The 26784-nt window shown below is 36.8% G+C and overlaps 1 protein-coding gene across 1 annotated transcript in view; it reads right to left on the bottom strand.

Annotated features, from left to right (window-relative positions):
* Positions 1-258: 258 nt before the first annotated feature.
* The window catches only part of CRY1 (cryptochrome circadian regulator 1), a 38624-nt gene continuing 12098 nt past the window's right edge, over positions 259-26784 (bottom strand). The window contains exons 2-14 of the mRNA XM_058022374.1: positions 17118-17226; positions 13622-13764; positions 12090-12274; positions 10680-10768; positions 9962-10102; positions 9555-9866; positions 6674-6825; positions 6375-6577; positions 5524-5625; positions 4387-4479; positions 3130-3201; positions 2921-3028; positions 259-926 (exon numbers count right to left, since the gene is read on the bottom strand). Coding sequence (XP_057878357.1) covers positions 2925-3028; positions 3130-3201; positions 4387-4479; positions 5524-5625; positions 6375-6577; positions 6674-6825; positions 9555-9866; positions 9962-10102; positions 10680-10768; positions 12090-12274; positions 13622-13764; positions 17118-17226 — 1705 coding nt within the window. The 3' untranslated portion in view covers positions 259-926; positions 2921-2924. The remainder of the gene's footprint in view (positions 927-2920; positions 3029-3129; positions 3202-4386; positions 4480-5523; positions 5626-6374; positions 6578-6673; positions 6826-9554; positions 9867-9961; positions 10103-10679; positions 10769-12089; positions 12275-13621; positions 13765-17117; positions 17227-26784) is intronic.

The raw sequence follows: 26784 nt of genomic DNA, 5'->3' as shown, positions 1-26784 counted from the left end.
ATTGTGAAGAAACACTTCGTAAATACATTGGTAAAAAAATTAAATGGTCAAAGTACATATATCCAATTTTGAGAAAAAGGCCTGGATAATTTGAATATTGTTTTGCTTCAGTATCATGAAACTTCAAAGGAAAAGGCAATATAGTTAATTGTTTGAGACTTCCAGATTAAGTCTAAAAAGAGTATTTATCTTGTTTCCTGAAATGGTCCTGTTTGAAAATACAAGCAGGAGCAATAAACAACACAGAAGACAAACATATGTATCTATATATACAATTTTCTTTTATTAACAAGGTATGTCATTACTGAACAAGGCAACTGAGAAATACAAGGACTGGACATATACATGAAAATTTTACAACTCGACTAAAATTGGCATGTGTTTTATGTACAAATGTGATTAATTACGGTTACAACTCTACTGTATTTGATTAAACACAGTCCTAAGCACTTATATTATGAAAATATGAAATTGATCATACAGAGCTCAAGTATGGAATCTAAAAATAATAATGATTTTAAAATTTCCAAACTTTCTATTTTCATCTGTTTTTTAGAACAGCACTATAGCTTTTCCTACTACCATATACATGAAAGATTATCAAAAATATATTGATGGGTCTATCACTAATCATGAATATTTATATTTACAATAAGTTAGCAAATTCTTCACCAAATACTTTATATACAAAACTCAATTTGCCCTTTGTGAAAGAGTCATTAAAAAGTTAAAAACCATAGAAATGCCAGTTAGAAATAATGCATTCCAAAAATTGGACTTGTTTACAACAACTGAGAACAACTGAAAATAATTTATGAAAAAGTATGTACTTTTAGAACATGAACTCTCACAACACTTTAGCTCCAAGACAGAGTAGCAGGAATTTTGTCCCATGTGTTGAGTGGCAAACTTCTCTTCCAATCAAGCTGCAAGAAAAAAGAAAAAAAAATTCTTAAGCAGTTTGATGTGAGTCTTTGAAGACAGAATTCAAGGGACCAATATTGTTTCCCCCCTTCTCAATGCAGGAAGCCCTGTCCCAATCTGTATTGGCCCAAATACTCAGAATTCTTATTTCTCACCTTAGAAGCTAACATGAGAAGAAACAAAATAAGAGAAACCCAACAAAAGCCTCTGTACTCTGTAGTTGAGTGCTATTCAGAAGTGCACAACCTTTTGCCAGCAGTGTTTTTGAGTGTGATCTTGGCTGATGTTTGTATTGACTATAATGCTTTTGCAGCATGCTTTGAACACCCCTAACCAAATAATCTTCTCTGTCAAACTGAAAACCCCTCCAACCTGTCTCTCAATTGAAAAAGAACTTAGACAGGAACCAGACGTTCGCTCTGCAGGTACTTCTTCTACACAGACACGAGCACCTAAGGAATTCTGCAATACAAAACATGGATGCTGAATGAATCTACACATACTAAGGATTACACAGCTACTGAAACACAGACTCTGTCGGAATTATGTTCCACTAAGGCCCATCCAAGTAACAAAAATCAGTTTGAGAACACAGAAGCAGTTTATAGTGCTTCCAGTATGTGAGAAAATAGACGGATCACTCACTAAGATCTCAGCTCCCTTCCTCAATTGACAGCATTATGGAAACAATGCTGTGGTTCTGCACTGAATCACATCAGTACAACACAACTGTTCCAAATGCACTGCATAACTTCGACTAAGTGCTGCCACTGTATAACAAGCAAAATTAGATCTTGCTATCAAAACCAAATGAAGTAGACTGGATTTCCCTTTTATCTCTAGAGATGATGAATGTATCTCCTACACTTGTTGTATGGAATCCCTGTTTTCCAGTTCCAACAATGTCTCTGCATGAGCTTTTATCTCGCTTGTTGTGCTATTTTTACTTATTCTTCAAATTTCATAATTGACCAATGCTCCACTTAGATTTTTTTTTAAACATCTCAATCACTTCTAACCTTTGCAGCCACACTCCCAGTCTTGAAATCCTGTCCTGTCCCCTCTTATTTCAGACAGTCCTCCATTATTTGGCTTCCCTTCTTAGTACTTACTCTTTGATTTAATTTAGTCTTAACTCTTTTCAGGTCATCTTCCTTGTTCCTTTCAAATCAAGCTTACTGGGGGAAGAGGTATAACAATTTTGGCTTTTTCTTTCCTCTATCCTGTTCCCAACTTTATCTAAAAACCACAAATGATTTATCTTCTCTATGTTGATGATTTTACACATACAAAACTCCTTCTCCAGTTTTCTGCTTCTCTCTCCAAATTTTCACACCTGTTTGTGTGTATCCATCTACAATATCTTCTCCAAATTCAAGTCTTTTTCACCCCAGCTTGACAAACTTGGGCACTCTGAGTAACCTGCTTCAATTACAGACCAATGACAAAGGCTCATGTCCTCAAATCTTATTTGTCCCTTCATCTTCACACTCAAGAACCACATCAGCATTTTGCAGGTTTTTGGCAGTATTTCTCTAAAACATGTACTGCTTAGTCCACTTATATATCTAAACTAATCCAGGCCCTGAGCTCTTACTTTTAAGTTGTCTTAGTCTCCTGATTCAGGTCACCATACATTCATATAGACAATGCTACTGGCACAGCTTAAGGTGAGATGTGGGAACAGAGAGTAACTGAAGCTACTTAAGCAGCTCTGCTAATGTATTAAAGCCACAGTTTATCCATCTTCCTTTCATTATCACCTGAATCTGTGTCTGATAATCTTCAGTCTGGCTTTATTGTTGCAACTACTTTCTATCTCACACTTCAAGAACTCTTCCAGCCAGAATTTCATACTGTCTGTTTGTACAGTCCCCAGAAAAGAAATATCCCACAGCAATAGCTGAGGTTCCTTTGCATTACAGTGACATGAATGTTATCACAGACACAAAACTTGTACAGAACTTCGATAACTTGAAGGTGCCTCAGATCTTACCAGTTTAATTTGTGCTCTGTCGCTGGACTTTTGGTCCAACGCTCTGAGTTTCTTCTTCTGGATTTGGGCGTTTCCCTGCACTAATGCCAGTACCAAGGGCGGTTCTTCCTGATAATTTAAAATCAGTGTTTACATTAAGAGTCTATTGCACCCTTATATATCCAAGAAAAGATGTGGGGTTTTTTTCTTTTCATTATTGTTTAAATTACCTGCTTGCAATAAGTGTGATTGCTGATTGTCTCCATGAGCATAGTGTAAGATACTACTTGCTTGACAGTAACCTGTTCAGATACAGTAGATATTTATTATACTGCATAAAATTTAGAGCTGCAAGCAAGTGTAAAATTATGTTCTGTACAACAACAAAAAGGAGCCAATTGATTTATTTTCCATCATCAAGAAAAATCCTGCCAGAAACTATCCTGAATGCAGAAGAGTTCTTATGCAAAAGAAAAGTAAGCCTCATGGTAGTCTACAGCAGTTAAACATATATGCACTTATATCTGCAGAGTGAACATTTAGTGCCTACATATTTATGCGCAACAAGCAGAATGCTTGTATACTCAAACACTTTAATTATACGTTGTTATAAATTTTAAATTTTAAATTAAATTTTAAATTAAAATTTTACTTCTGCCAAGTCCTTTTTATTATTTTGTTACAGCAACGCGAATGAATCCCTGTCATAACTTAATTATGGAAAAACAAAAAAAGCAAGTAAGTTAAAAGAAAGATTAGAACTTTCTTCTGATCCATGTAAACTATCTACTGGCAACCTTGAAACTGAGTGTTCTGCGTGAATAGTGCAATCAGCAGAAGCAGTTGCAAGGTTTCTTGTTCTGAACAGTTGCGGTGTTCCAGTTACGTTCTGGGTGCTTAAACAAAAGACAGATTACAGCCTTTTCTGATCAGTAAACACACCACCTCTGTTAAGACTGCAAAGAAACAAACAGTTGGGTTAAATTTCATTGCAACTTGGATCTATCACAAACCACAGCTTAAGGTTCTGTATAGTTAAAGTAAGAAAAATTTGCTTCCACAATAAGAGACTATCCACACAAAACTGCGGAAATTAATTGTATATGGAAAGAGTGGTAGTGAAATCAGGGAAGAGATAACATACAAATTTTGATATCCAATACACAAGGTAAACTTCTGGTTTTCAGTTTCTTTTAAAGTAGCCTAGGATAATGTTTATTTATTTATTTTTAGTCACATTTGTGATCCCTCCCACTCAAAACATACAAATACTGCCCTAGATGAGCACTTTAAGAGATAAAAATGACAGGACAAGCAAGTTCACTCTAAGAAATAATTTCTATGTTTCAAGAACAGAAACAAGGTCAGTTCATGTTGTAGACAGCAGCTGTCACCCCAAATCTATCCATGCTACTTTGATGTTTTGTCTGGTTTTCCATAGTTGCAAGGATTTGGAGATCCTCTACAGACAGGCACTGCCATAATACCTTGCTGCTGAATTCCACTTGTTCCTGTATGAGAGTCTCCCAGGGCACATGACTGAACAACAGAATGACCATCACCAGTTCCCAGCTGAGCTCCTGGAGAGGCAGGGAGAAGACTTAATCATAACAGAAGGTAAAACTGCAGCTTTGGGATTTAAAATGTGGGGGGTTTACCCCCCTCTCCAAGACATAGGCTTTTTATTGTGGGTTTTAAACTTTTTTTCTCCAAACCCCCTCATTACAGGTCCGAAGCTCTAAAGGTTTTTGTCTTTCCAAATTCACTGAACCTCCTACAAAAGGAATAAATTTCTGATGTGAAAAGTAGAAGCACATCTATATATGAATGCATTTTAAAGAGAAAAGAGTGCACATAATATTAATTTTTTAAAAATAAACCTCTCTTTTCTTATACATGTCCTAAACTTACAAGAAATAAAAGCTCAAGCATGCTGCTTTAAGGAGTTTGTATTTTAAATCTGTAAGAGAACTATACTGGTTAAGAATAATAAGATCCATCTTCCTTCACAATCTGCTTCTAACCTTGACAAAAGCCTATGAAGAATATAAAACCAGTACATTTCCATTTCTGCTGTATCCTTTTACATTGAAGAGTCTAGGGTGTATATAGTATTTAAGACACACCATGGGTTAATAGAATCTTAATACTGTTCTTGTTTTTTCTTAGTAGAAATAAATAAAATAAATAAATAAATTTGATAGAAACAAATAAATTCCAGTAAGCAATCTAATGCCAGCATTAGAAAGCTTTACAAGTTAATAATTCTCACTTGAAAGTTCACAAGTCACTCCTTATTATAAATATCAGGATGCTTATACATTTCTACGACAAAATTATATTAAAATGCTTTTGAAATCAAATTGTTTGATACTAGTTAACAAGTAATTTTTGGAGGGGGAAAAACACAGATGAAAAATATTTGAGATTTAAAAAATAATTTTAAAATGTCTATATACAAATACTATCAAGCAGTGAATAAATTTGAAAACATTTGTGACTTGCACTCAGAATTGTCTTATGAAAGCAGTTCTTTCTTATAATACAAAAAGGTAAGGGCATTATAAAAGAAGTTCATGTAGTTCAGTCTCAATAATTCTATGTATTGAAAGAATTTGACTGACCTCCTGTACTACCACAACCAGAAATGTTTTCTCCTGGTGAATAGCCCATTAGGCCACCATTTCCATTTCCATTTGGATTAGAAGGCACAGTTGCAAGAAGACCTAAAAACCAAGACAAAATATATAAAGATAGCTAGAGAAAAAAAAAAAGTCAAGTGCAACATTCTGTTTTTCTTGTGACAGCCAATTCTCCACCCTCACCTTGAGTGGTTTACTTTTCAGACCTCTCTGTCTTGCCTGCTTCTGTTTCTTGCCAAACAATTTTAGTTCACATTTACTTAATTTTTTCTGCATCATATTCTGCATAACTTTTCAATACTCCTTAGTTATACATATCCAATATGCTGGGTTTAAGTGCAACATATCCTGATTCAATACCCAGTATCTGAACATACTGACTGCTCACACCTTCCTGAGCAGTACAGTGCACCTGGTTTAACTCTCACAACAAAGGGGAAGAATCCACCAGTGGCTGGGTTGGTGCCTACTTCTGCAACAGCATTTGCATATGCAAATACAGTATCGCTGAAGTTACGAACCATACTAAATTACTCATCACTGGTACTAAAACTTAACTGTACAAGAATTTATCAGAATGCACAAAAGGCCCAGTTTAACAAAAACTCTTCCAAAGACTCAGAGAAGAAAAAAAAATCTAAGCAATATTTGGAGAGGCACTCCCCTCAAACTCTTTCCTTCCTCAGATACACAAAATATTTACTTGGATACAAACCTGGATCACCACCCTGAGCTTCGACCTGATTCTCACTGCTATGAGACTAAATTATTAATTGCTAGAAGGTGAGAGAAGTTTTAAATAAATAAATAAAGCAAATAATCTATAATCATACCCAGTCCTCTGTATCGTGAAAGCTGCTGGTAGATCTGTTTCATCCTCTCAATATTAAGACGGCTTGCCTCTGCATGGTTTACCATTGGTTTGGGATAATTTACTCCTATAATACATTTTGCAGCCTTCTGGATGCTCTCTGGGGCATTCCAAGGATCATAGATGTATTTTGCAGGGAAACCTCTAAGTACCGGCAAATAACGTCTTAAAAAAATAACAAAAGGGTAAAAAGGTCATGTTAAGTATAAAGCTGCTCAACAGTTTAAGCAACACCCACAGGAATTTCCTGATTTGAGTTACCTGATATAATCCCCATTTGGGTCAGTTCTTCTGCCGAATCCCACCGGGCAGTAGCAGTGAAAAAACTGTTGAAAGAACGAACTACAGGATAGCCACATCCAGCTTCCAGCGTTCACACTCCAATCTGCATCAAGTAACAGCTCTTCAAAGACCTTAAGAAATCAGTGCAACAAGTTAGTCTGGGCATGGCACACCTTCAAGACACCAACTTTTCAGGATTAGTTCCTGAATTTCTGATTGAAGCTCTTTCTTACCTGGCAGCATTCACAAAATGCTCAGTATGCAATTGCAAATGCCTTAATGCCAAACTCAAAAAAGAAAAAATTCATAACCAGGCTTTTATCCTGTAAACAAACTTGTCAACATCTCAGCAAGCTACATATTCTTTTTGAAAAATAAATCCCCAAAGGATGGCTGGAGCCTCATGGCTTCCAAGTGGTATTTGCTGTTTTCAGAAGAATTGCTTCATCACATCACAGTTGAGTAAGCTTTGCAAACTTCCAGAAAACAGGGAACATACAAAGTACATTCTGAACTCAAATTGCTGATCTGAATACCTCAACTTGCACAGCACCTTACACTATGTGAGGAATCCCAAGAGAAGAATTCAAGAGTTTCAGGGCACCCCAAACATGCAGAAGTTGTGTTCTTCAAGTTAATCTAGCAAGTTACAGTTTTGAGAACACACTCAAATTCCTGGAGGCATTATGAACCACCAAGAACACTGAAGGATGGTGTGACAGATAATGAATTCTGGTCTGAAGACCAAAAAAAAAAAAATCTTCCAAACACTTTGATTCTAACTTACAACCCCTGTTATATATAAAAAAAATCCCAGAACAAAACCAACAAACAAAAACCCAAAACAAAAACCCAAAACAAAAACCCAAAACAAAAACCCAAAACAAAAACCCAAAACAAAAACCCAAAACAAAAACCCAAAACAAAAACCCAAAACAAAAACCCAAAACAAAACACCACCAAAAAACCCCACAAAAAACAAAAAAAAAACCACAAAAAAACCCCCAAAAAAACCCCCAAAAAAACCAAAACAACAAAAAAAAAAAAAAAAAAAAAAAAACAACCCCAAACAAACAAAAAACAAAAAAAACCCCACACCAAAACAAAACAACAACAAAAAAAAAACACCAAAAAAACCCACCCCAAAACATGAGCAAATTGAAGATTTATGAGGGTTTTACTTTCAATCTGGAGCTCAGTAGCTGTGAAACATTCAAGTTTCCAGCAGAGATTGCCTTTTCATCTTCAACACAGACAGTACTAACTTGTATAAAAGGAAGTTTATCTGCTGAGTCAGATCACTAGCAATGTAGGCTGACAAAAAACAGAGCAGCAAAGCCTCATTCTGTGAAGGACAATGCTCAAGGGCTTTTTAAAAAAGAGTGCACCTAGAAGTAGTTTTAAGAACAGATACTTATTTAACACATATTTTTGCAAGTTCTGATTTTCCTCTCAAACTTGCATAAATTCCAAATCAACCATCCTCCTTCATTCTAAGGCACTGAAAACTCAACATCATAGTACTGCCACCCAACTTCAATAAGTATTATTCCTATACAAAATCTAAGTAAGGTAATACTATTAAATAATGATCTCTCAATCTCTTTCTCTACATACTCAATATGGCATTAATTCTACAGTACACACTGAGTAAGTGTTACAAAAGTATCTTCTGCTAAATATCTGCAACTACTTGGGAAAAAAATCTTTTGAAAAAATAGGATTTATCTTAAAATGCTTACAAAAAACGTTTCAAATAGATGGTGACTCATAATGCAACAAGATCTTTAGACATTTAGAAGGGTGTTAGCACACAATTGTTCCACTAGATGCTGCCACGCAGTAAGACTTTGGAAGTAACACCATGGGAAATGCCAGAGTAACTTTTGCTAGCTATGGAAACTTGAGTTGAACATCTTTCCACTGCACAAGTCTGGGGCCTTCACATGTATCTGTATTATTGCAAAAGTAAGAACAAGCTGCCATGTATCTGTAATTTACAGAGTAATTTATCTGGAACATACTGAGTTACCTATGTATCTGCATCTTCAATGTCTGTATTTGTGAACTGCAGAAGTAACCAAAAATTTTTGAAAGGTGTTCGACTATAACTGATTTGTTAAAGAAGAAAATTTCATGTGATTATATACATATAGAAATATGGCAATCTTCATGGCAATTAAATTTTTTAGATTTCAAAAATAAAACTGTCTAATTCTCAATTTTTCATAGATTATTATTGCTCAGTAAAAGTTCTGCTACGCTTCTAGAAATCTAAAAATTATTCAAAGGCTTCATTAGTGAGAATAAATTATTCCCTTGTTTTCTTCAAAAACCTGACATCTTAGATTTGAACTTCAGCATCTTATACTTGCATAAAATTAACTGCATTGAGCCTTCAGCTAAATCATGTTGCCTTTACTCACAGTTCTAACACTGAGCAAAGTGACAAACATTGCTGAAAGGACATGCTCAGTTTTTAGTTTTCTCTCTTTTATTCCCATAAGTACTCACCCTTTGCAGGGAAGCAGATGCAAAATATGAACAGAAATTGCTTACACACAATGATTGGGGGAAAAAATTAAATAACAATATTATTATTGTAATTATTTGTCAAGATTTAGGAAGAAATCTCAAATTTGAAAGAACTTCAGACCTATTCTGACTGCAAGAAACCTAAGATTCTCACAAAAGGGGACATTCAAGAGGCAAAATTTTAGCACACCTGGTTTATCAGAACTGATTTAGTTTTGCCCACAGTTTAAGGTTTAAAATTCAACTTACACCACACAGTAACGATTCTAGAACGACCACCTGAAACTTTAACAAGCACTTTAAGAAATTCAAGAAGAAACAATACCTTCATTCCTTCTTCCCAGCTAATCCAGAGGTCACCTCGAGTCAAAAAGCACGCTACAGCATGCCGGGCTAAATGGTGAATCCAACCTTCCTGACGAAGTTGTGTCATAATCGCATCAATCCAAGGAAAACCTGTCCTGCCTTCTGCCCATTTGGCCAAAGCCTCAGGATTCTTATCCCATGGAATTTGAACACAGATAGGATTCCCCTCCATTTTATCAAACCGTGGATTGTTAGTTGCCGCTGTGTAGAAAAATTCACGCCATAACAGCTGGCCATAGAGGGAGAGGGGAGGGGAGCTGTTCTTTTTTACCTGAAGATCACCATTAAAGAAAAACAGTTTGTTAGGAGAAGTAGGTGATAACCATGGCATCTAACAACATATATCCAACTACACAGAAGTCCTACCTTTTTGTACAGATCCGTTAACTTGAAATAAAAGAGCCGACAGGACAAACAGCCAAAGCGGAGGTAGGGACTGAGCCCCGTAGGGCTTGCCAAAAGGGAATTTGCATTCATTCGTGGTCTTTCAAAGTTGGCTACCCAAGCCTTAAAAAAAACAAAACAAAACCCACACAGCAAAATCAGACTAGAGGCTACATAGCAAGTTAGAAAGGGAGAAATCACACACTGTCTGTAACTGAATCCAAACAGTGGACAGATGGTCAGGTCACCTACGATATACAGGCGTTCCTTTTGAATCAGCAGAACCTCTAGAAGGTAATTCAACTCAATGCAGAAGGCATGGACTGTCTTCCAGAGCTATCTGTGCCTTTCTTTTAAATACACTGGAAACCTAGACAACTAGCAATACATTAGTTGTCAGAAGAACTCCCCTTCAAAGTTATAAAATGTATGGTTTTTTAAAAATAAAATTACTTCCAAAATAAATTTAATTTTTTATAGTATAGAAGAGTAAAACAGACTGTTTCTAAAATTCATTTCAAAGATAATTTACTATCATCTTTAAAAAACAAACTATTGATTTATATCATTGAGGATTTGAGTTAAAGTTTGTGGGTTTGATTTTTTCTGTAACACAACTTGCCCAAATCCCTTTAGGTTTCATAGCAAAGAGTAACTATGTTTCCCAGATATGTCAGGCTTGCAGCAATCTGAAACATACCTTTCGTTCTAAATGTCTTTCTAAGCGTGTGAGAGCTTCAGTTTCTCCTCCTGGCCATACTGCAGAAGGCAGACCATCTGTGTCAAAACCTGAAAGACAAATTGAATAAAGGAAATTGCTTGTTTTCTTATACTGTAAGGCAACAAAATTATAGCATATTGATACCTGACTACTGCATCCTTAGAAAAATCCTAAGTTGGACACCTGAAAAAGTCTGTTTTATAACAGTATGCAACCAATTTGTCTTGAAGCACATCCAATACCTCTAACTTGCAGCAAAACTCAAATTTTTCCTTTTATATTTGCATTAATATACATCACAAATGGTCTTACTTCAGTCCCAATTCTTCTGGTTTGTTTGGTTTTTTACATGAAGTGACCCCTCAGATTTTCCAAATCTGCAATATGCAGGCTATCCTAAAACCATAACTTTTTTTTTTTAATTACTATTAAGAAGCAACGATTGCTTTTGTCATTTCCAGAATGTCTAAAACTTTTCCACCAAGGTAAAAGCATGAGTGCCATCTTCAGAACATTCCTAGATATCACTGACCTCAATTTCAATAACAGAGATTGTAAATTTGATGATAAACATGTACTTGAGCCACAAAAGAAAGATAAAAAGAAGGTAATCAGATTTTTTCCACCCCCTCCCACCTGCCCCAAGATTGCTCACCAGATGCGTGGGAGAACATGTCTGCCTATAGTTTAACCACTGCATAGTGAGATCACTGCTTCTTATAAAGGCTTCAAAAACCAAGGTCTGCTTTGTAAGAGTTTGAATGGCCTAGACAGGGCAGTAGCAGGTTAACCAAACCTGTCCAGACCCTTCTGTTAGCCATTTGGAGGGCATAGCACATTTACCTGTATTCTGGGATGTGTGGGGAAACAGGAAAGAGATAAGAAGCTTCACAGGACAGCAGCTGATACTATTCCTTAAAATTACATTTATAGAAATGTAAGACTTTTTTCCCCGCAGAACCTTCTAAAGTAATTATTTGTCTTATTAATATGTTTTTTCAGTATATCAAGAAAAGAGGCCGGGTTTTTTAAAAATAGTTTGTTAAATGACAGATAAATGACCTGAAGCACGAAGTGTATTTAATACAAAATGAAGCATTAAAGACAATTAATTAGTAGCTTAATGATTATTTGGTACCCCAAGAAAATGGCTATACTGTATTACAAGAAGCCAAACAGTACTTAGTATAGTTTGACCTGACCTATTATTTACCATAAGCCAACCAAAATTTACAGAGTTGGTTATCTATTTTTGTTCTTTTTGTATGTCATAATTGCATCAGGTTAACAATTACCCAGTAGCAGGACCTCACTTGTTGTTTTAAGTATTATGCTTTCAATGGTAGATTACATCTTGTTTCAAAATGCCAAAGCAATCTCAGAACATACCCAGCTCTTCAAGTGATGGCACACCATATTTCTCATCATGGTCATCCGAAACTGGAGTAGTACATTTTTTCATTACTTCTGGGGTTATAGTCTCCACAGGCATCTCCAGGGGTTCCATTCTACTAATTAGGGTCTGAAATCGCTTGTAAGTAAGAGGAGGTTGTCCTCCATTTAATTCTATTATTCTATATTAAAAAGAAAAAGAAAAACAGAAAAGAAGTATGTCAGACGATAGTATTTAACAGTTTTTCTTATAAAATATACATACCTATACATACACAGAAATATCTTCTTACCTTCCTCCAGCTTACCTAGAATCCCAAATATACATGGTAATCCAGACAGCTAGAACTTTAAATATACCATCCTTCCTTCCCCACTAGGGAGACATATAAACTAACTGTTTATAAGCAAGTCAATTTTCTTCATTCCTGGGTTATAGAAATTCCCTCATGAACAAGGAAATAATGTACATGGACAGCTCAAAGCAAAGAACAGATCAGTAAAGCAGATAGAGATTCTAGCTACATGCAGAAATATCCAAGTCACGTACAAGGCCACGCTATCTACATTCAAAGAAATTCACTTTCCCCTTCTGATATTGAGAACAGTAGTCAATATTAAAACTGTCTTAATATGGGGGGAAATTAACATGTAGCTTAAACACACTGACTACCTAAAAACCACAGTGTTGTGTTTTGCATTGCCATTTTAAATATATCTGAGGTCTTAGAAAAAAGGAAAACTTCAAAGAAAAATTTACAAAGTGATAGATGGAACCAAATGCTTATTTAGCAGGGTGTTTGGGTGGGAGGGGGAAAAAAGAATTTCCAGTTTGGGATTAAAAAAAGTCAGCTACTGGTTTCAAAAAGTAAAATACTTCCAATTTCATTGCCCTCCCATATGTCTAATAGTCTCTTATACATCAGCTTGTAACAGAATAAAATGGGCAGCTACCACAATAAATCACCTAATGTTAAGACAAATTATACTTGTAACTAGTTTGTGGATAATGTTTCTATAATAGGGAATTAACACCAATCCATTAAACAGATATGTGGAAAAATATAACAAGACATTAAATAAGGCAACACAGGAATAGCAAACAATCCCCAATTACTTATTGAATAGATAATTGGTGGGAAACGGTTCTTAAAAATAAGGGACTTTCTCATAACTTGTGTACAAAAAGTGAAATAAAGACAAAACAAACAAAGCAACTAAACAAAACCAAATGTTATTTGGGGGAAGCTACAGACATGTTTGAATAACTTAATTATAAATGACAGCTAATTAACATAAACATTATTTTAAAAAGAACTCCAAATTAAAACTACATTTCAGATTCAGTTACATTTTTTTTTTTTGTGTTTATGGATGGATAAAAGTGAAACATAAAACAAATTTGTAGTTTTCCTAACTATGAACTGTTTGGTGCGGAAAGTAGCCCACAATATATAAATAAATACTACATAAAATTCCAAGGGTTTTTTTCTCTCCTTTTTTAAAATCCAAGGAAAATGGTAACTTACTTGTCTAGGTCATACAATGTATGTGAAATCCGAACAATGACCTCCACTCCAGCTTCACTAGCCAGCTTCTTGATAGCTGCATCTCTTTCCTTCCCAAATGGTTCAGAATCATATTCAATAGAAAGTTTTGCAATGTTCCATTCCTACAACACAAACCAAAAGTGTGGTCCTTTAGAAACTCAGCTGCATGATGGAGGGTCAGGGAAAGGAGAACTGGAAGGACAGGGGCAGAATGGAAAGTCAGCTATTACCTGTGGATAGTTATCAGAGATAGAGAAAGATCCAAAATATATTAGGCACCCAGAATAACAAAAATAAAGTCCAACTTTTTGGCATCTAAGTAGCTATCAAGCATAAAAAAACCTCCATCTGTCTTATTACTGTGGGTGCTCAGTAATGCAACGTGTAACGAATAATTTCCATGCAAATTTTGAAAACTCATCTCTAACTTTAGGATCCACATACCGTAAAAGACTCAACAGAAGAGGAAGATGACAAAGGCTGTCTTCTGAACATGGATCAATAGCAGTACCTTGCTCTACACAAAAGCTTTTTACATATGCCTGTCAGCTTTAACAGCAGAACTGAAGTTTGAAGGGAGGGGTTGGAAATATTGCCCCGCCCTATCACCAAACACTTTCTTTACCTTTTCCAAATCCCTTCTCCTCACTCAAGACAATCTTCAAATTCTCAATTAAAAATAAAAATAAAAAAAAATAAAAAAGGCTGTCTTCTACAAAGAGAATGCCTTATGCCTTGAAGTCTAATATTCTTTATGTCACAGATGCTGCGACAACAGTCACAGGTGAGGAAAATGAAGGGAACAAAGGGATCAATAATGGCTAAGGCTTCTGCGACAGTAGGGTATTGGAAAGGTGACGTATGCACAAGATGATCCTAGGAAGCCATCACGCCAATCAAATACCTTTCTAAACCCCCAGAATCTTAATGACTTGATTTAACACACCATAGTATTTCAGGGAATTGGATTTACACCAGAGACAAGGGCACTCAATGCTAATCACCTAGGGTGCAATTTCACTTCCGAACTCCAGCTCTCTTCTACATGATGCCCAGCCCTGAGTATAGATGATTCCAAGGAGTGCTTGCTCTTTGAAACCAGGCTGGGATCCCACCATCATTAAATCTGCCAAGACTAATCCAGCAGGCCTTGAATCCTCAAGGCCAACAGTCCAACTTCCTATGCCATCACATAACATTTACTTCCCATTTGATAATGCTCCGTAACATAAAACCACTGTCTGATGAGTTGCAGCAGATACTTTTCTAAACTCTTCTTTCCTCTCACAATTTGCAAAGTCCATAAAAAAGAGTGTCCAAGACACAGAGTCAAGTCCCTAGGGAAGTCAAGAAACTCTGAGACAACTGCTGTGTAATGTGAATACACCCAGATCACATCAGCATGAGCCAGGCAATTAGAAGAATCAGAGACACAGATAATTTTGCACACAGTCATACTGCTGAATGGTTTTAACAACACTCATGCATTTAAAAAATCAGTGATGGTTTCAGTTCTATTTTCTTTACTGAGCCAAGTCCAGTAAAGAAAACAGAATTGAGATAGAGAGATAGAGAGATAGAGAGATAGATAGAAAGCAGAACAGGACAAATTGAAGAGAATGAGGCAAGAAAAAGCCAAAACTTAAATGAAATGAAAGAGGCTAAAGGTGTTTGAGGTTTTTTGTAAGGATAAAGATAGATCAGTGTTCTGCCTTTTGAAGGTATTGTTCAGACTGTGAAAAGGAAAGCCTTACCAAGAAACAGCGGTTGATATGTTCATTACCAGGAAATCCACAGATGCTGGCACCTGTCATAGGGCTCCTGACACCTGACAGGGCTCTATGGAAGTTCCACTATCTCCTACCCTAACTTAATGACTTAACTGAAGTTATTTTTCCAAACTTAACACATGTGTTCATTCTTCAGGGTCAGAATCATTGCTCACCTCTGAGACATTTAATAGGGATGATCTGAAAAGCCTTGTTCAGTGTTATAAGCCCTTCACTGCACTGTAAGTGTCTGATGTACAGCTACTGCTCTGGCAAAAGAAGTTGTGAGATATAATTATAAGACATAGATGCATGTTCCAGGTCAACTTCACTCAAAAGTGAAGAAATCCTCAAGAGCTTCAGTAACTTGTTTGAGCATAGAGGATGTCCTGAAAAGTCCCTCAGTGAACCAATATATGTTAAAGACACTAACTTGAGGAACCAGAAGACACAGACAGATGTGATTGCTGTATGCTACCTATCTTACAAGTTATTTTAATTTTCTTCTCAGCACTAAAATTAATATTCAAAAAATGTGGAAATTCAAAGCTGCCAAGCATAGAAAGATCATCCTAGCAGCAAAATCTAAAACAGGAGCTGTCAAAGTTGTCATTAAGTATTTAAGACTTGCCACAGGTTGCTCAAATCCAGAAGGCAACACACAATGGGAAGACCTTTGTTCCTACTTAAACGTAACCGAACTAAGTGTGGCTGACAAATACAATAACCTTGAAGATCTGAGGGGCTGCAAGCAGCAGCTAATGCCACAGTACTCCTCCAGGAAATTCTTCACTGAGGGGAAATCAAGGAAAGACCAGTAGAAGTATCACCCAGCTAGCATTTCACAACAAAATCACAATAATGAAGATGGAAATGTGGTTTGAGTTCTCAGGTTGGTGTTGAAGACAATAAATAAAAATAAAAGGAATAAACATAATGAACATACAACCTCTTTGGAAAATGGATATTTCCTTTTACCATCCCCCATCCCCAATCTCACTTGTTTCAGTCACCTCAATTCAATCATTCTGAAAAAACTCTTCAAATCAATTTGCCAAGTGTTTATTTTTACAATACTAATATAGTATTACAACCTTAAATACACTATTATCCATAGACAACATATTACTATCAGTAGCAATCACTCACAGCTTTAATTCTTACAGTAAAACCCCTTTGCACAAGAGCCTTACATGTCTTTGACTAGAAAATGCTTTTTAGTTACACTGTGCTTTTAACAATCTTACTACTAGAGAAAAGCTTATTAAATCACCTTTTATGGAAAAAGCAATCACAGCAGATGTTTGGCCTAAATAAAACATTGCTTTTACAGGTCAGGCTTGGAACATGGACTCATGTGCACAAAATTTTATTTCAGTACTACAAAGGGAACCTGTAAAAGAAAATGTAGTAATATACAGTACCTACACTTAGCAAAACATTTGAAATCAATTCTTTTTCTTGAAAGAAACAAAAACCAGTAACATCTAAAAGCAACTCAGCTCGCTTGATGAAATGCACATTAGAGAGGAAGAATTCAAAACTAATACAAATAACTTCAATGAGAAAAAGAATAGACCAGTATTTGCATTAATAACTTACAACATTCTTGTACTGAATGAAACAGTACAAGAAATATTCCTAGCTATAATTAGTTTGTTGGTCATATTTGTGGATAAAAACAACAACTGCAAGGTGGCATTTACCTTAAAAAGCCTGGGGAAAACATCTGCTGGCTGTCCACGGATAACAAACAGACGTGAATTCAGTTTCCGCAAATTGGCATCAAGATCCTCAAGACACTGAAGCAGGAATCTGCAAGAATTTAGAAAAACATTTATTTTCTGAGGCAAACCAGACAATCTTACAATAGAAAAAGGTAACTGAGAAGAATAATCAATAACAATTATCAGACCTTGAGCACTTTGTACATATTTTAGTGTTGTATGCATGTTCACATCCTAATTACACGTGACTTACAATGGTATGACACCATGTAATATCTTCACAATACATAATTCATAAAACCAAACTACATTGTCATTTCAGTTTTCCCCTCAATGTTATTCAGATATGGAATGGAATAAAACATACCCTAGTCTCAACTGATACTACAAGTCTCTTGCTATTCTAAAGACAGAAAAACTCGTAGTTAGCACACTGCTACTAAACTTAACCCAAGCCCTTCTTACAACACTGAACTATGACTAGAAACAGCATACCAGGAGTACACAGTCATGACTATCCCTCTGCCCTTCATTTATAGAAACAGCCCTCTATATAACATATTCATCTTGGCTGTAACTTCACCAGAATTATTTAATAAGCAAATTAGCACATCAGGCAAAAAAAAAAAAAAAAAAAAATTTAAAAAAAAAAAAAAAAAAAAAGGAGAATGGGGTGCTGCAGACCTGCAAGTGTTCAAGTGAAACAGGCAGTCACATAAAAAATGTTGAGACATTCACAAGCACAAAAATTTATTCATAGATATAATAACTCCAATGGTGAAAGTGGTTTGGGGAAGAAATAAAAACAATAGGAAAGAGGAAAAAAAGAGAACTCTACCTTACATCCAGCTGGAAAGAAAAGTGCTGGAGGTCCTGAGATGAGTGCCCTTCCCCTGGACTCTCTTCAGTCTAACAAGTGGCTCCTCCTAATATTTTTCATGTGATCAGCAGGTTAAGGGGAGGTGATCCTCTCCCTTTACTCTGCCCTGGTTAGGCCACATCTGGAGTGTTGAGTTCAATTCTGGGCTCCCTAGCCCAAGAAAGACCAGAAACTACTGGGGAGGGTCTGGAGGAGGGCTACAAAGATGGTGAGGAGACTGCAGCATCCTTCTTACAAGGGAAGACTAAGAGAGTTGGTCTTGTGTAGTCTGGAGCAGATTACTTAGAGGGGATCTTATCAATTCATACAGATATCTTAAATGCAGTGTCAGGAGGATGGCGCCAGACTCTTTTCAGCAATGCTCGGCAATAAGACAAGGGGCAACGGGCACAAAATTAAACCGGAAACTGCATCTGAACATAAAGAGAAAGATTTTGTGGGTAACAGAAGACTGAAACAGGATGCCCAGAGAGAGGCTGCAGTCTTCTTTCCTGGATATATTCAAAGCCCATCTGGACAAGATCCTGTGCAACCTGCTCCAGGTGAACCTGCTTTAGCAGGGACAGTTGGACTAGGTGATCTCCAGATGTCCCCTCCTACCCCAACAATTCTGTAATTCTGTACTAACAATATACATTTCACCAGGAGCTGCTCAAGCCCTCTCAGTCACTCCTTACAGTGCGGCTGGCACTCAGTGGAGCACATACTGATCAGGGCAACTGCTGAGTCAGCGCCTGCTGGCCATTAATTTCTGTGCTCACACATTATTGCATCCCCTGCCATAAGCCACAGGGGGAAAAAGAGGCAATTCCCACATTGCAGTCCATTACTCCTGAGAAACCCTGCTGTAATGACACTGTGCAGGTGGCAAGGCCACAGCGATAACACCTCCGGAGCCACTGCCTGAGAGCAAGGCAGGAGCAGCAGTGCCAGGACAGCTGGAGACTGCACCTGCTGAGAAGGGGCACAGCTACCATGGAAGGGCAGGAGCGGCTCTGCAAGTGCCCAGCATGTTATGAGGACAAAGGCACTGAGCAACCAGGTTTACTAAAATCAGGAGTTCATTTGCCCCTAGATTTTGAAGACAAATCCTAAAAGCTAACCAGATACAATGAAAATGCTGCGCCTTCCAGGAGGGACATAGCATACATGATTGCTGTAAACCTGCTAATATCCATTTTCTAAGTATTTAGCAATATGTAAAAAACTTATCAAAAATAGTATCTAAAAGGCTGGGACAAACCTCCCCTGGCTGCTATTAAATACCTACAATGTGTGGCTCACTTAACCTGAAAGAGTAAGAGCAGGCACCTTAGCAGCCAGCACAAAAGAATACAATGACTTCTTGGCTGGCAAACCATGTTTAGATGTTTAGCAACTGGAACAAACCAGAAATGCCTATTTTTTCTCACTTTGCTCAGTTTTGTTTTGAAAAAACTCTGTGGTAATTAGAAAAGAAGAAGAAACTTCTCTATGCTAATTTAGTTAGAAACCATGCAGAAGTTATTTTAAGAATCAGATGAGAGCATATGCTTCTATCAGAGAGAACTTGAGCCCCATGTCCCTAGGACAAAGTCAATTTTATTTGGACTCTGAAAATTACAGCTTCATTTTCGCATGGTGTTTTAAACCTGGAATGATAATTAGCCTTATCCATGTGAATCTCACTTTCAAGGAGCATATGCATTCACATATACTTCACAAATCACTAGGAAGACAAACTGCAATACTGCTCTGGATACCTTTAGAATAATCCAGAGGGTCAGGGCTTTTTGTTGCCTTTTTTTTGTGGTTTGGTTGTTTGGAATTTTCTTGTTACACTGGCTTGTTTCTTTGTTGTCTAAACTCATCTCACAGAGTAGAGGGAAAGGTTACGGAAAGAAACTGGTGATATAAAATATTCATAACTATTCCTGTATTTCAGGAAACTTGATTTTTTTTTCCTATTGGCATTTCAGTTCTCTCTATTTTCTCAGTCTCTTTTCCTACCTGACTGATCACAATATGTAACTTCTAGTCTGGGCTTGGAACAAAATCCTATTCAAGAAGCTAACATGCACTGACCCAGTCTCCAATTCACATCCAAGATCCCTAAACTTGCCCTTAATACTGTTTAATCTCTATTTGCTGGTTCCCCAAATCCTCTCTATTATCTCTCTTATCTCTCACCACACTCCAGCATTTCAATCTCCATAAAACTTTTTCAGGTACGAATAACAGTGTAGACTCAAAACTGTTAAACATATTTAGGAAGAGAGCAGGAGGGTGGCCAGAGGACACACCCACTCCCCTTTACCTCAACAAAAACCAGAACAAATTAGAAACAGCCCAACCACAGCTTGTGTTGCAAGACTCACGGAAAGCACATTGTTCAAAAATAACAGACCAAATCAAATTCTAGTGACCTTACAATATCTAGAGTAATAGCAATGCAAAAGAATACTTTTGACTTCCAGAACACACACTCAGCTCACAGTTACTCAGAAGAAGCATGTCATTTAGTAAGCATATTTGATTCTTTCAGTCGAACCAAATATGTTTTAACAAAATGTGATGAAACTAATTAATCATTTATTTTGTTTTCATCCACTGTATTTATGCTATACTACATCTAAAGGTATTTTTTATTAAAGTGTTAATAGAAGTTGACTAACATAAAAGCCTTGACACAGATTTCTAGAATCACAAAATAGTTTGGGTTGGAAGGGACTTTTGAAGTTCATCTAGTCCAATCTCCCCTGCAAAGAGCCTTATTCAATTAAATATGAACCTTCTTAAATAATCACTTTTAAAAACATACACAAGAAAAATAAATAATCAAATCAACTACTTGTCATAAACAAAGTTTTTACCTCCTCTTTTTCTCATTAGTACTCCTAAAATTTAAGAGAAGCAGCACAGCATCTTTAACTGAATGCAAAATTACCTGAACTTCCTCTCTGAAAAGATCCACCAAAATGCTCACAAACACATTCGTTTCACAGGAATGGTAAATTAGTCTATGAACTGAAAATGAAGATGAAACCTCCATCACATAAAAAGTATTTCTTTTCAGTCAATGAGGTCTAGAGGCAAAGTTTCTTCATAGCAGCTATGAAGTAAGAGCTACTAGGCTTAAACTCTACTATACTTTATACCAGACTCTGGCAATGAGAAGATATTTAAATCTCCTCCTACAATAACAGGCCACGTTTCTGAGTCTGCAATCTAAACTAACTTATTTCCCTTAACCTAATAGTCAATGGGAAAGCACTTTCCTTTGCACTTTGAATGAATTATATGAGCTAAAAACTTTATTAATACACACAAAAAGGATGCCCAGATAATTTTTATCAGATTTGAGCATCAGCCCAGTTTTCTGTATCTGATCTCAAACATCCCTTAGGCAAACCAGAAGAAAATGTTCACTAATAATTTCACAGTAGCAAACAATGTGAGGTACATGCACCGCTGACATAACAGAGGGAGTCAAAAAAGACTTAGGTATTTCAACATGAGTAAGATGCTGATGCAAAGCATCCCTGTCTGCAAGCAACATTCTTACAGAGCATTACACACATTTTGCCAGAGACATCTAATTATGATATTCAGAACTTTCATGAAAGCTGCTGAAGACTTCATTCTCTAAAACACATGCACATAAAATCTTAGCAGTTGACTTCAAGAAACACCACAAACCTTCTTTGCTGTCAATCAACAGGCTTTGCTTGGGGTCTAAAATATAAATTAATTGCCAGAAACTGGCAATAATTGCATAATACAGCTCATAATTTTAGCTACCATGCAACTGAAAGAAACTGATACCATCAAAGTAGCTATTCAAAAACTTCAATAAGTAATTGTTAACAAGTTAACCATTAACAAAATAAGCAAAAGCAAGCACTACATTACACAATGTTCCTAACTCTAACATGATTAAAGACTATACACTGAAGAAGTCAGGAGCAGCTTGTTAGAAAGGTAACAATTTTATTTAGGGAGGAGACCTGCAAGAAGGATACCTATAGACACACTATTTAAGGCTACCCTTAAGTCTTGTTTGGGGTTATTTTTAGGAGTAATGAACACCCAGAAACCACAATCACATATAACCATCCTTGCCAGTACAAGATGAGGGCAGATGCTGGGAACTGAGGGGACTTAAAATGCAGTGACTACTCTTGCAGGTGCTATTCACATCCGAAAATGCTAGTGAATAAGTTTTCTGAACTAATCCAGATTCTGAATTTGACCATTAGCAGGAGTGTTAGACTGCAGAGACACAAAAAAATATAAGAATTTAGCTAGCCTTTCTCATTCTGAGAGGACATTTAAGAATTTGAGTGTAAAGGAACAGTGCTAAAACTTGTTCTGTTCCTAAATTTAATACTTTTCACCCATGACTGATCAACTTCCAGCAACCAATCCAAACTTGTGTTTAACCTCTCTTTTTAAGTACCTTTTATCTATCCACTAGTCCTCACACCAAGCCATTGATTTCCGTCAATGGAAAAGCTCAGTCAAAGAAGAAACACATGTTGTTATGGGTATTTGACTGCCACCCAGACTCTGTCTATCAAAATTATCTTAGGCAGCCTAATATCTGCTAGCTTTACTACCCTGTTCAATTTTTTTTTCCAACAATGCTATCAGATACTCTTCCTTCATCTTTCAGAGTTCAGTGGAACTGTCTGGATTCAATAAAAAAGAATATTACACACTGTTTAATACCAACCACACTTTATTAGCAAGAGTATCATTTACAGCATTAGACCCTAATCACACAAATCATGTACCCTTTATTTCTCTTCAGAGAAAGAGAAAGAGCATTTTTCCTTCACACATACTTTGCCATATGACTGATTAGGTTATAAGGAGATTTCAGCATAAGGCAAATATATGCCTCATACTAATTTGAACAGGAATCACAATGTGAATACCAAATCAAAAACCAAAACTGAGTATGAGGCACTGAGAAGTATCTCAAACTTAATGTGCCTTTATACAAATATTTAGTACTTTTCCAGTATATTTTCCTGCTGGATCGTCACCAACCAACGTGTCTTAGTGCAAGCAGTATATTCTTACGAAACTGTAAGAAGATTAAGCTCAGACAGGATTTAAGTGTTATGTACACTCCACAGCATCCTTTGGCAGCCAGCCACAGTAGCATTTTTCTGTTACCAAATCAAGGTCACAGAGGCATCCCTTATTGTACCACATTGTTTCAACGAATCCCACATCCAACTTCCACATCCTAAAGGGGTATACAATAATACATTTCATAAAGGTATTATCCTTTGAGCTTATACACAAGAGTAGGAAAAAGTTCACGTTACTAAACTCTAGATACTTAAGTGAAGTAGCTGTGGGAGTTCACTAATCTCCTGCAGGGTTGCTCTAAAGTCAGTGAAGAAAAAACAGCTCCTTTAGAGAGCAAATCAGAACTACAGCATCTTTCATAACTTAGTACAGCTGATCCACTTGCAAAAACAAACCCAAACACTGCCCATGATGTGTGTCTCTTGGCTTTTTTCCCCCTAATATCTATTACTGTTATAATCTTTAAGCCAAAGCACAGTTGTGACGGACGACAAATGCAAGACACATCCAAGCCCAGGTACAGATGTAAAAGAGGTCCTCAGGGAAAAAAAAAAAGACAATTCTTTGAAAATAGATGAAAGAAAGGGCTTTGAGCCATAATCAAGAGAAAACCATGTTTAAAATTTAATGTCTCCAAGCTGAGTCCTTTTGGGTGCATCCTCTTTGACACTAAGGAAAAAAGACTGTTTCAGATATGGAGTGAGAACAGAACATCAACCACAGCAAGCAGTACTGCTCAATTAGGAACAACAAACTCATTTGAATCAAACCTATCTCACACTGGGCAAAAAGCTGGCATTTACTTACATACCATCCCTCAATAATTTCTTTCCAACTGAACTAAGTGTTCAAGGTTAGCATTTCCCAAAGAAAGGAAACACAAATTTTTTCTCCTATTCAAAAGACATTCATAATCCCCCAAATATGAAGGAAGCAGGGTAATAGGCAGGATTACAACCCTGGACTTTTGGAGATCTACTTTTGGCTGCTTCAAGGACCTACTGGGAAGAATCCCACGGGTTAAGTCTCCAGAAGGTAGAGTCGTCCAAGGGCAATGGTTAGTACTTAAGCATCATTTCTCCCAAGCTAAGGACCAGTGCACCCCTATTAGTAAGAAATCAATTAAAAGCATCAGAAGACCTGTATGGATAATCAAGCAGCTTCTGACAAAGCTGAAGCACAAGAAGAACGTTTATGGAATATGGAAAACAGGACAGAGCACTTGGGAGAAATAAAGGCATGCTGTCAGATTACACAGGGATATGACAAAAAATGCTACGGTCCATTTGGAATGGAATCTAGCAAGGGATGTCAAGTATGACAAGAAAGCCTTCTTCTTTCCTACCTTTTGCTACTTGTAGCAAAAGGAAGACTAGGGAAACATGGGCTCACTGCTGAATCAAGTGGACGCCCTGGTGACAAAGCATGAAGAGAAGGCACAGTTACTGAATGCTTTCTTTGCTCAGTCTTTATTGCTAAAGCCAGACTCCAGGAATCTCTGAGCATGGAGGCAACAGAGAAAGCCCAGGAAAATGAAGATTTTCCTTTAGTCAAGGAGGATCAGATTAGACGTCCTTCAGTCAAGCCTGCCATTCAGAAATCCATAGATCCCAATGAGATGCACCCATGAGTGTTGAGGGAGCTGGCAGATATTGTTAAACCATCATCCACTCTCCATCATCTTTGAAAGGTCATGGAGAACAGCAGAAGTGCATGAAAGTACCAGTACAGGCTAAATGTTGTCTTGCTGGAAAGTAGCTCTACAGAGAAGGACCTGGTGGATTCCTGGTGGACAACAGGTTAAACCAGGAGCCAACAGTGTGCCTTTCTGAGATGCATTAGGAAGAGCATTGCCAGCAGGTCAGGGGAGATGATCTGCATTGGTGAAGCCTTGTCTGAACTTATCTGTCCAGGGTTGTGGGTGGGTATGCTGGGCTGCACAGTTCAAGAAAGACAAGGAGCTCTTGGAGAAAGTCCAGGAGAGGGCTACAAAGTGGATAAGGGGACTAGAGCATCTCTCTAATGAGCAAAGGCTGAGAGAGACCAGCCTGTGTAGTCTGGAGAAGAAATGACTGAGAGGTAATCTTATCAATGCATACAAATATCTTAAGGATGGTGTCAAGAGGATGGGCCAGACTCTTTTCAGCCATGCCCAGTGACAGAATAAGGGACAATGGGCACAAACTACAACACAGGAAGCTCCATCTGAAGAAAAACATCTTTACTGTGGGAGTGAATGATCACTAGAACAAGCTCCAGAGGGGTTGCAATCCCTTTCCCTGGAGATATTCAAAACCCACTTGGACACATCCTGTGCAATCTCCTCTGGGTGAATCTGCCTTAGCAGGGGAGGTGGACTTGATGATTTCCAAAGTCCCTTCCTACCCCAACCATTTTGTGATTCCATGAAATAGCACTATGAAGTTGGTTCCTATTTTGTGAGCCATACAGCAAATTGTGTATTTAGCTTCTATGAAGTCTGGATCTTAAATTCACACTCAAAGGGCACCCATTACTCACCTAAATTATTCTCATATAACTTGAAATTAACATCTCAAATTACTTCATGTTACAAAGGTCAGTCTGCTGGTGATAGAAGACTTACAGGCTCACAGCTTCCTAAATCTCTCTCAGTGTCTTCTATTCTTCAATGTACATATTCTGTGTTTATTTTTTTTCTAATACCCTAATTCCAGTCTGATAAATCAAAGTATTTATTATTTGACTTTAATTGTTTATGTCTGTTCTCTCCAGAGAGAATCTAGTTGGATCCATAAAGGAAAACCAAGAGCAAACAAATTGTACTGGAAACAACTGGGGAAATATTACCAAGAAGCAAATTACAAAATTAGAGTTACTTGAGAGTACAGACATGGTCATACATAAATTTAAACCAACTTATTCTCATGCATCCAAGTTCTCTTATTTAAATTAGCAGCTCTTAAGGCTTGATGTAATTAAACAAGAGCTGGCCTGCTCTATAAAATATTTCAGCCACGTTATTTTCAGCAATCTAACCTGTCCATGACAGCTAAGGCTCATTTAAAAAGAACAAGCACAATAAGAGCACTCCAACAAGATAGTCTTGTAATCTGATTCTAAAAGACAGATTTTATACTGCTCTCAATTTACATTAATAAAACCTTCTTCCTCTCCTTAAATTAAAGTGACCTCTTTAAGGTTACAATTAGTGCTACTAAAATTTTGCAGTTTTATGTTTCCTAGAAATAAAACACTGGCTTAAATAAATATATTTCTCAAGTACACTGGATAAATTTCAAGTCTTTAACATAGAATTCCATCATCTCTGGCATCCCATATCTCAAAAATCTATTAAACTAATAGCAGACAATTAAGGATAGAACGAAAATCCTTTAACAAGCATAGAAATTGGTAGAAAGTTTCAAAAACTGAAGAAAAAAAACCCTGAAGCTATTCCTGGAAATCTTAATTAAAACTGACTGGTGCTCACCTTATGGTGGTCATACATTCAGCATTATCTTAACTTCCCATTGCTACTATTATGAATCAAAATGCCAACATTTTCTGAACCAGTCTTCCAAAGCTGAAATTTATAGCTGAATACAAAGTCATTTATAGCTGAATTAGTTATAGTCATTTATAGCTGAACACAAAGTTAACTTGAAGGTATATTCAGGGTTTTGAGTAATAATGATGTAGGAA

The sequence above is a fragment of the Melospiza georgiana genome, chromosome 4, assembly GCF_028018845.1.
Source record: "Melospiza georgiana isolate bMelGeo1 chromosome 4, bMelGeo1.pri, whole genome shotgun sequence".
In the NCBI taxonomy this organism is placed as follows: Eukaryota; Metazoa; Chordata; class Aves; order Passeriformes; family Passerellidae; genus Melospiza; species Melospiza georgiana.
Note: the sequence above shows the minus strand (reverse complement) of the source record. Positions and strands in the feature narration are given on the sequence as shown.